At 40.3% G+C, this 10,705-nt stretch overlaps 2 protein-coding genes across 3 annotated transcripts; one reads left to right on the top strand and one right to left on the bottom strand.

Annotated features, from left to right (window-relative positions):
• The first annotated feature begins 1,062 nt into the window (after nt 1-1,062).
• eif2b4 (eukaryotic translation initiation factor 2B, subunit 4 delta) lies at nt 1,063-6,664 on the top strand. Of its 2 annotated transcripts, none has more exons than XM_040124497.1 (13): nt 1,063-1,162; nt 1,702-1,739; nt 1,842-2,022; nt 2,204-2,410; nt 2,521-2,603; nt 3,925-4,016; nt 4,130-4,244; nt 4,734-4,810; nt 4,969-5,071; nt 5,222-5,349; nt 5,640-5,817; nt 5,942-6,122; nt 6,325-6,664. In XM_040124497.1, the coding sequence occupies exons 1-13, from the start codon at nt 1,141-1,143 to the stop codon at nt 6,522-6,524; spliced, it is 1,605 nt and encodes a 534-aa protein (XP_039980431.1). In that variant the 5' UTR covers nt 1,063-1,140; the 3' UTR covers nt 6,525-6,664. The 2 variants fall into 2 exon arrangements, with proteins under 2 accessions (XP_039980431.1, XP_039980432.1); XM_040124498.1 differs by having other exon boundaries at nt 2,207-2,410.
• Nucleotides 6,665-7,449: 785 nt separating this feature from the next.
• atraid (all-trans retinoic acid-induced differentiation factor) lies at nt 7,450-10,659 on the bottom strand. Its single transcript, XM_040124501.1, has 7 exons — nt 10,460-10,659; nt 10,130-10,263; nt 9,376-9,444; nt 8,775-8,846; nt 8,530-8,651; nt 8,315-8,415; nt 7,450-8,188 (listed from the first exon to the last, which is right to left on the bottom strand). The coding sequence occupies exons 1-7, from the start codon at nt 10,556-10,558 to the stop codon at nt 8,084-8,086; spliced, it is 702 nt and encodes a 233-aa protein (XP_039980435.1). The 5' UTR covers nt 10,559-10,659; the 3' UTR covers nt 7,450-8,083.
• Nucleotides 10,660-10,705: the final 46 nt, after the last annotated feature.

Here is a 10,705-nt window from a genome sequence, read left to right on the forward strand (position 1 = left end):
ATTTGGTTAGCAGTTTGTTTATTTATTTTACAATGATTAGGGCTGTTTAAGGTGAAATGACATAGCAGCCCAGAGTCTGACAGTGTGCACGGAGTCCAGGCCAGAGAATTCAGAACCATGGACAGCACCTGTGATTTCCCACAATAACAATAATCATGTTCAGTGATGTTTTGTGTTTTTGCCAGCAACGTACCACAAGATTTTCAACGAGACAGTCTCCATGTAAAGAACGTGTCCTCAAACTGTAAAAGTCCCAGGTTTGAGACCCACATTACAACCATCCGGACCAAAGGGTCTCTTTTTCTAAAACTGTAACGGTACATGCACCCAGTTACCAGTTTAGTAGGTACACCGAGCTAAAAGCTAATGCAGTCTAATGCAACATTTGTGCAATAAAGCCTCCCTTTGTGAAGGTTATAATGTTACGTTTTTATTGAAATTGTTTTAGAGAAGAGTTGTTTCAACTTTTCGACCACTTTGGAGGTTGTAGTTTGTGGTGCTGTTGAACTGTATGATACAGTGAAGGCTTTCTGTTATTTAGCCTACCCTCAGTGATATATATGGGGTGGACGGAATAAGATGATCAGCTGTCCGTATAACTGAAATTCAACAGCAGCACAGACTATAGCCTCCAAAATGACTAAAAAGTTGAATCAACATATCCCTGAGGCAGTTTCAACACAAACCGAACATTATAAGCTTCACAGAGGGAAGATTTATCGCAGGACTGCTAGACTGCATTGGGTTGGCTGGGTGTACCTAATAAACTGCCAACTGAGTGTGTACTGTAGATGATTTAGTAAACGTGGCCTCGACACAAAATGCCATGCAGAGCAGCGATATTTACTGACAAATGAATAATAAACATTATAAATTGTGTAGAAAGTAGTGGCAGAGTGACAATCCTCCACAGTATAATGTATTGAAATGCATATGAGTAAAACTGTGACAATGTTTTTTTACACGCAACTGTTTATAACAGCAGAAGTAATAAAAAGCAATTAACTGACAGCATGGCAAATAACTAAATCCCTCTGGAGATGGCACTACGTTTAGCCACGAGGGGGCGATATACATTTTCCGCGGCTGTAGTTCCTGCAGCCGCAGCAGCAGCAGGGGAAGCGAGGCAGCGTCGTAAACATGGCTGATAGTGAAGTGGGAGGTGAGTTTGGGAGTGTGTAACAGCTGGACTTTATATCTGTTTCCAGGTGTTTTGATTATTTTACTGGGGGCGCGGCGGCGAATTGTCCTGCACTTGTAATTCGTGTTTTGTGGTCCTTGGGTTTGGCCTCTAGCAAAGTTAGTTTCCATATGCTAGCTGTGCTAACGTTAGCATTACACGCAAGCCAACGGTACCCTTGCGCGAGACAGTGTAGTTTAATGGCAGACATCCCAATGTTATTGCATCATCTTTTCGAGTAGTTTTTTTTTAAAATTACAAAGATAACTAAAAAGGCCTGCTTAAGTTGTAATTGCGCTGTGAAGATGATGGTAGTAGACCAGTTTGGCGACTGGTGTCGTGGCGTGATGCAAACCGAGCCAGTTTAGTGCCATACAGGCTGCCAACAGCGTCACCAAAACTGAAGGAGCAAAAGCTAAATAAAAGCTGGTCCTGTCATCATTAACCGGAATCAAAAAAAAGCAACAGAATTGTGCCATAAACAGACTTAATCACATGATCCCAAATTGGTTGTTTTACAGATGGACCAGACAGGAAAGATGACATCGAACGAGCAAAGGTTAGTGTCTTTTCTTGAGTTTTGTTACAGATTCATATTAGGTGACATATCTGGCCTAATGTTCTCTTTGACCACCCCCCCCATGACACTGTCGCATGACAGAATGAAGGCAAAGAACTGACCAAGGAGGAGAAGCAACGGCTGAGGAAAGAGAAGAAACAGCAGAAGAAGAACAAAGAGAGAAAAGATGACAAGGCTTCAAAGGAAAGCGAGAAGGAAAAGAAGCCTGCTACCTCAGCTGCTCCAGCATCCCAGCCTCCAACGCAACCAACAACGCAGAAAGGTGCATACGACATCAACAGATTACTTTGACATCGGCATCTAATGCGGGACACCTAAGACAGGATCACTTTTATGATTTTAGTCAAGGAAATTTTCTCTCTGTTTGTTATCCATATTGCCATTAATCTTAACCCTGACACCTCTGTCTGTCTGTCTGTATGTGTCTCCTCCGGCTCCTTCAGCAGTGCCTGCTCCTGCGCCCGTTCCCGTGCCTGCCTCAGAATCTCCTGCCCCGGCAGACAAGCCGGCTAAGAGTAAAGCAGAGCTAAAAGCTGAGAGGCGAGCTCGACAGGATGCTGAGAGGGCGTCCAAACAGGGCAAGAAGGGAGAGGTGGGTCAGCAAGCTTCCACGGGCAAACCCAAAGCACCGCCCAGTGAGCTGCAGCCAGGTACTGTAACAGCTAGAAGGTCAGCACCAGTAGTGGAAACAATCATTCAGACGAGCTGAAAGTATACGTCATATACTGAGAAGAAGGTCACACTCTTTATGTATTTTCAGTGGTTAAGAGGCTCCCAGAACATATCCAAGTGGACAACCCGGATGTTTTAAAGAAACTGGCCAAGAAATTGGAAAGACAACAGGTTAGCCACTCTCTGTCTTATTTCTAAAAATGTTTAATCACGGAAGTGTGCTTCGTCTGATTCAGAACAGCATGCCTTGATATGAGCATAGACTGCCAGCCACGCATTTTTGAACACCGCGCGTGTGTGTGTGTGTGTGTGTGTGTGTGTGTGTGTGTGTGTGTGTGTGTGTGTGTGTGTGTGTGTGTGTGAGAATCGTTGTTTAAGTCTTGAGCAAATTAAATGTAAATTAACTTTTAATGCCTTAAAGCTTGAAAATACAAATAAAAAACAGATAGAAATGATCTAAATGCTTATAACTCTTTATCTTATTGGAAATGAGAAAAGCTAAGCTCGAATCTATAGAAAGAAATATACCACGTAATGGGTAATATATAGTACACTGGGGAATGATAGATGTCAGGAAAATGCCGAAGGTCTTTGTACATTGTGTTTTACACTGTCAAAGATGTCTAGACAGAAGAACTCTGAAAGAACAAGGTTTGGCACATGAACAGTGTAAAATGTCTGCTGTAGAAGTAAAGTATGATGTCTGCTGTAGGTGCCTAACTAAGAGATCAGGAAGATCGATACCATTTCCACTCACACTCGGTCGTTTCCTGTAAAATGAGAGTCACAATCATTTCTGGGTTCACTTAAATTATTAGCCTATCATTTCTTATTGTCTAACGTTAGAGTATTTGCAACAAGGATAGTTCTCAAAATGTAACCAGCAATTCATGAACAGTGTTGTGGCACCAGTCATAACTGCATGTGATTATACCTAACATTTCTTTCAGACACCAGGGTACAATGCTGCTACAAAAGCTAAGGTCTGACTTTCTGAAATGTGTGCCATTGACATTTGTCTCATTTTGTTTTGTTTGCTAACCCGCAACCCTTATCGTATTCCAACACCACTCATTAATTGGAAAGTTAGGGATGCTAACTAACTAAACTATTGTTTGGTCCATTTGGACAGAGTTGATATGTCCGTGGGATGTTTTTGTTTGAGAAGTTGGTGAGAACTAGTTTATTGTTTGTTTTTTGTACTCTTTGCTCACCTACAACACTCAGCTGTTTGCTGTGCAGGTATTTGCTTGTAATCCATTCTGCGCTTCTGTTTTTGTGTGGAGAGTATTTATGACCAAATCATACATAATTGAAAGTTAAACATGAACAAGTATCTGTGTTTCTCCCTGTGGTCCGCTGAATTTTACTTACAGACTTATCTGTTTATTGAATCATGCCTAGGCTGTGCTGTGGCTGTGTGTTAGCCTCACTATCTCAATTTTAACTGCTGGACATTGATGGCTTTGGATTTGGATCTGCTTGATTTCAGATTCCACTCCGGTCAGACTATGGCTACAAAGTCAGTCTCTTTTCTCACCTTCACCAGTACAGTCGCAAAGCCCCTCTAACACAGCAACTTAGGTAAACTGACTATATGCAGTAGCGATGTCTGAGAAAGTTTGATATGTTTTGTTATGTTTTTAATGACCACATCCTTAAACTCACTATTGACTCTTTCTGTTTCTCTCCTGCAGCATTCCTTCCACAGTGATTCATCCTGCTATTGTTCGACTGGGTCTCCAGTATTCACAGGGCATTGTGGCGGGATCCAATGCTCGCTCTGTAGCCCTGCTGCATGCCTTCAAACAGGTAGACTCCCACAGAACACGGACCATTCAGTCTGATTGCTTTAAAATCTTGTATGTCAGCAACAAAAAAAGCATTCATCTGCTTCACTGTATTATATGTTTTGTGCTTGACTCTGTAATCAAGTGCAGTGAAAGAGCAAGATGTCAAAAGATATTGGAGACACTCCTCCAACCTATAAATGTTTTTGCAAATTGATTTTCAGCAAAAAAAAGAGTTTTGGTAGCTTTCCCCATATGACTATAGCAACATTGTTTTCAGTTGTTGTTCAGTTTTTTTTTTTTTTTTTGTTTGTTTTTTTACGAACAACGAAATATTGGAAGTGAGCGTAAAATAATTACACACGTCTTTACTAATGCAAGGGTGCATCCAACATGTAATATTAATATGAGGTTGCCATATTCATTTTTATTGTGGACAGATTCTAAGTGAAGAAAGTTAAATACCTTCAATAACATAAATAACTTGTACATGCACTGTTTTTAACCTCAGGTAATAAGGGACTATACTACACCTCCAAATGAGGAGCTGTCTAGAGACTTGGTCAACAAGTTGAAACCTTATATCAGGTACAAGCATTTTGAAGTTATTGCTCAACATGGAGGCATTGCTTACTACTGTTTTGTCACCTCACACAGTATATCAAGTAAAATGAACAGTTATGACTCATGTCTCTGCATTTTTAAGCAAAGAAAATTCAACTCTGTTTGTCTTATTTTTCTTGCAGTTTTTTAAATCAGTGTCGCCCTCTGTCAGCCAGCATGGGTAACGCAATCAAATACATCAAGAAGGAGATCTCCAATATTCCTAGTCAATGCAAAGAAGAAGAGGTTATTGTCACAGTTGTTTTTTTCTCATAATTTAGCCAGAGATCATAAATATGTTGTATTTCACATATTCCATAGACACGGCAGACTTACTGTTACAGATTTTCAGTTTTACTTCTCTTCTTCTCCCACACATTCTCTCTTTCTGTATAGGCAAAGAGCAAACTGCTGAACTGTATCGAGTGCTACATCAATGAGAAGATCATTCTTGCTGCTAAAGCTATTGCCAAGTACTCCATAGAGAAGATCAGTGATGGAGACGTCATCCTAGTTTATGGATGGTAAGCCTTTTTAAATCTGACATGAAAGGAAAAAAATGTTTTATCTTGTTATTATAACTCTGTCTGTGCTTAGTTTCGGTCATCAAACCTGTGGTTCCTCGTTACTTAGCATTGCTCAATAGTTTGTTATGATGAAGCCATGCAAAACCCATATATCAAGACAGAATTTAAAAAAAAAAAAAACACTTTTAAAGCTTTTTCTTCCTTTTTTTTATGTGTCAGCTCTTAAACTCCCACTCTAACATTACCACAATTAGTTGTCATTTCTGCTCTCATCTCCCTCTGCTCAGCTCGTCACTGGTCAACCACATCCTATGCGAGGCGTTCGAGAAAAGCAGGAAGTTCCGTGTGATCGTGGTGGACAGCAGGCCTCGGCTGGAGGGCAGGGAGGCTCTGAGGCGCCTGGTCCAGAGAGGCATCAGCTGCACCTACGTCCTTATCTCGGCGGTCTCTTACATCCTTCCAGAGGTAATTATGAGGCCATAGTAGATTGAGCAAGACATTAATATTGTTCTATTAAAGCAATTAATTGGCCATGAAGTAGCCTATGTTTTCTGCTCTAAGCGTATTAGACTTCTTTATTTTCTTTTAGGTATCAAAGGTGTTCCTCGGTGCTCACGCTCTGCTGGCCAACGGTTACGTCATGTCTCGTGTGGGGACATCCCAGATAGCTCTGGTGGCCAAAGCCTTTAATGTGCCTGTGCTGGTGTGTTGTGAGACCTACAAGTTTTGTGAGCGGGTGCAGACAGATTCTTTCGTGTCCAATGAACTTGGTATGGAAAGCATTCAGTGGCATATTAGATTTGTTAAATTGTTACATAGATAAAAGCATCTTGAGTGATTTGATTTGATTTCTCATCCCTTCAGTTCAAATGCTGCTTTTGCTCAGTGTTACTTCTGTATTCATATAAATTCCATCCAGACATTAGATGAGGCTGTCAGAATCAGCACTTTATCATCATCTGTCCTTTCTAGATGACCCTGATGACCTCATTGTGACCCGTAAAGGAAAGACTCAGCTAGAGGACTGGCAGCAAGTGGACTCTCTTGGCCTGCTTAACCTGGTGTATGACGTGACGCCGCCTGATTTCGTGGACCTGGTCATCACAGATCTGGGAATGATCCCATGCACCTCGGTCCCTGTGGTGCTGCGAGTCAAAAACGTGGACCAGTGAACGACCTCCATCTCGCATCAGTCTGAGCCAAGGGGCCGGTTTTTCTCTGTGTCTTGATGGGGGAATTTGTGTGCATGAATGCTTGCACACAAAACAATATATCGTGCTTTTAGCATGCAATAAATATATATCTGAAATGACATAAGCTTTTTAAAAACAGTCCATGTGTGTTTTTATGGTAGAATTGCATAATTTGAGATTTTTTCAAAGGCTGATGAGATGAGAAGGTTAGTTGTCTTTTTTTTATTTTGGGGAAAAGGCCAATTGTTTTAATAGATCCATGTTATGAACAGTTTCTTAACAGAACGTTTAATTTCCAGTATTTAGAGCAGAACCGTTCCACTGTGGTTTGCAACACCCTCCGATTGTCAACCACAGCAGGCAATTTTAAACTAACCATAAATGGCTGCCTAATTACAGTTAGAGCTGCAGTATCTAAGGGGTATTTTATGGCTCCTATAAATTCTTCAGAGTAGTTTTTAATGATCAGTTTAACAGGTTAAGAGGAAAAGTAAGACATAAACCAGGTATGAAAACATTTTTTGGCAAAGGAACTAAGGTCATTTACTGTTATGTCCTCATGGGTCAACGCATGATACTCGTGCTTCATCTCTCATATTGGCACAAATTTTAGTCAAAAACGAGCAAAAGTTGGAATAAACATTTTCTTTTTTTCACAGCATGTTTCCTTGCAGGATAATTTTAGTTTTTGCAATACTTGACATTCACTGTATAAATACAATGCATTAACATTCAGACATTTAAGTAATCCCGAAGTTGTTATCTGGCCTCGTATTTATTAACCACATATTGACCTTAACTAATGTAAATTTCCAGACACGTAATTCTATAAAGACTGTTATAATATTTAATTGCTTTATATGTGCATAGGTTCCTAGTGGTAGCTCAAAAAAAGAAACAGATGTACTGTTTTGAAATCTTTATTAGAACCCTGAATCTCATTGGGAAGAAGCATTGAAACTACTCACCCATCAATAGCAAGATAAGCTTTTTGATGTTTCACATGGCGATTTCTGTAGTGAACCTGGCTTGGATTTTTTTCTCTGAGTAAAGTACATGTTCAACATGCAGTAAACAGTTTACCAAATCTGACAATTCCCCTCAAATATGCCTGAGGATATGTAGTTCCGTTGTGTAAACTTACACAGTACAGATATGGCACAGTTGACAGCGAGCAGAAGTTCAGAATTTTTTTTAACACAACCTCTAGATTCATATCTTGTGTCAGTCAACTGCACTTAATCAAAGTGTTAATAGTGGTAATTTTTGACAAAAAAAAAAAATATATTAAAACATTGGAAAAATCCTTTCTCTAAAATTGCACTAATGCAGTAATAAAAATGTCAAATTTCAGACTTAGAAATTCCCTTAAGTAAAACATAGCTGCCCCTAAAAGGTGTAAAATGAAATTAATTTGTCTAAAAGAAGCCTGGGGTCACCTCAGACTGTGTGTCAGCATTTTCCATTTCAGAACAGTCAGTTTCAGCTCAGTAGATCATTGCAGGTAAAGATAAAAACGAGACGACCGCAGTTCACCCTCAGAGGGATTTGGCCTTCCGTCTCTGGGTGACCCACAGCAGGAAAGCGATCGCAACTGTCGATGCCCCAAGAGGCCCAAACACTTGGAGAGCTGGGAACTCCCCCTATTGACAATGTTAACAAATGCATAACTTAAAATAACCAGACGATTGAAGTGAACCAGTGTTAAACGTAGTAATAAAGTGGATAATAACGTGAATGATTCGGATAAAGCTGCTTGCAGAACTGACCTCTCGAAGGCACTTGTATCCATGGTAGTTGTCAGCGCAGCTGCACTGAACGAAGCCGGGACCATAGGGGGCGCAGAGGGAGTTCTCTGGGCAGTTAACGGCTGAGGATTGTCAGTGATTGTGAGATGAACAGATGTCACTTATTACCAGAAAGGTACTGCAGATTTAGATTTTTTTTTTGTGTCACAGTGGAAGATTATCAGATGGGGACTTACACAGATGTCCACTTTGGTTGCACATGTTTTTCTGGCCTTCACAAAGACGATTTCCCTTTTTGACCTCCACCTTTGACCAAGACGTGTTGCCTCCTGGACAAACTATGTCTCCTGGCAAAATCCTAAAGAGACACACAATTTCAGTTACAAAGAAACAGACACAACTTTATACACATGAGTGCTTAGTGTAAACTTTATTCTCATGAGCAGCTCTCATAGTTCAGTTTTTGTAACAATATACTTACATGTAATTTAACTCAATAAATCCTTGAAATGCTGTGTCACTGATGTTGACAATGGGATTAAATGAGAAGTCTCTGCAAAACAAAATCTTATTAAGTAAAATACGTCAGGAAAGGCAAAGACAAATGGTTCCATATAGATATTAATTAACGATGAGTAAGACTTTGTGTGGGGCAACTTGGGTTTATATCCATTTAGCTCTTTCTCTTTAGTGTGAAGAGTCTCAGTCTTTGCCAGTGGGAAAGATGAAAGTTTTTATTTGCTGCTAGAAACAGAAACGTTCCTAAACTCCTATTGCCCAAGAATGTTCTCATCAACACTAAGATCATTCTGAGGAATCACCTGCATGTGTGACATACATTTTCCCGAGTGCAGCAGTGCAGAAGTCTACAACTGTTTATCATGTGGAACAGGCCCATTTGATCATGCAGAATCAACGTGTGCAGTACTGATGAGCACAGTTCTGATTTTTTTTTTTTTGGCCTTAAAAATAACCTCACAGAGTCACTGAGGAAACATCTAGGCAGGGTCTTCCATTTTTTTGTGAGCCCAGTATACTGTATGATGTGTAAATGGGTATGAAATTGTATTTACTGTACATACATCATTAACGCTGTTGATGCCTCTTTAAGGTCCTCAACGTGAGTTAGTGAACAGTTGGATAGATCCAACCTAAAGGAAAACAGAAAGACAAGATGAAACATTAACAAAACTTAACTGTGAATATCTTATTTAAGTTGCTTAGGTGTTAGGTACTCAAGTTACAGAGGCTTCTGTGCTGCACTTTGTGTTAAACAGGGACAAAGGCCACAACATTGGCACTGTCAGCGTACTATACAGAGCAGGGAGGTTTATACACAAATTATATGACTAAGCAGAAACTTTTTTTTATCATCCCAACGCTATGTTTTACTTTCATTGCTCCAACTAACCTTCGGCTAAACGGAATGAAGGTCGTAATGAAGACCGACCAAACCATGTGCATACTGTCCAATGGTAACAGCAATATAATGGTAGTATAGCAAAACAAGACTACTGAAAAAGTTGCAAAGAATCCACCCCTCCTCCCCTTTGGCTGCCAAATGAGGTTACTCTTTTGTTCCTGTCATCCGATCTTGATTATTTTTGCTGAAAAGTCACAGCCACACTTCCTATTTATCATGTTGAAAAAGACAAACAAATATAAGCCAGGACAACAAGAAATCTACAAAGATAAAAAATATCTGTCAATAAAAATATGGTGCTGGTATTCTTTACAGCATTTGTTAACATTTACGAAAGACCACTTATAACTTGGTGTAAATAAAGTTACTGTGTATATTTCCGATAGACCCTGAAGGCAACATTAAAGTCCTACCCGATGATATGTTCAGGGTCGGTTGTGTTGTCATTTCTCAAGCAGCAGCGACCGTCTACCCGTCCAGCGGATACGGAGCAAAACTGGCCCACCGCGGTGTCATTTAGGACAGGCCCGCTGCAGAGCTTGCACACCTGTGATTGTAACGCATTACGGAGGAAAATAAGGTTATAAACAACAGTGTTCCCAGTCATCTAGACCTCATCTTGCACCTATGGCTACTGTACATGTACCAAAACATGGTGTTTTTCAGCGATATGTCCGCATACCGTGTCATTTATTTACTCTAGTAAAGACTACGGCTGTCACATCGATAAATCCTCGCTTTACCTGCAGCTCAGTCAGCTGGTAACTCGCGTAAAAACATAAATTAAAGACCAAAATAAGAGCCCCAGGTTCAAGCTGGCTGCACCCAGCTTTCATTTTCATCGACTGAAGTCATATGATCCTACTGTAGCGGCCATGTGACAGGAAGCTGGTCCAACACTTCATCCTGCATTCCAATTTATTTTGGCGCTGCAATTACGCATACACTAAATTAGGGAAGATTGAATCTAATATTATCTGCGTCTATCG

The sequence above is a fragment of the Xiphias gladius genome, chromosome 4, assembly GCF_016859285.1.
Source record: "Xiphias gladius isolate SHS-SW01 ecotype Sanya breed wild chromosome 4, ASM1685928v1, whole genome shotgun sequence".
Taxonomy (NCBI): domain Eukaryota; kingdom Metazoa; phylum Chordata; class Actinopteri; order Istiophoriformes; family Xiphiidae; genus Xiphias; species Xiphias gladius.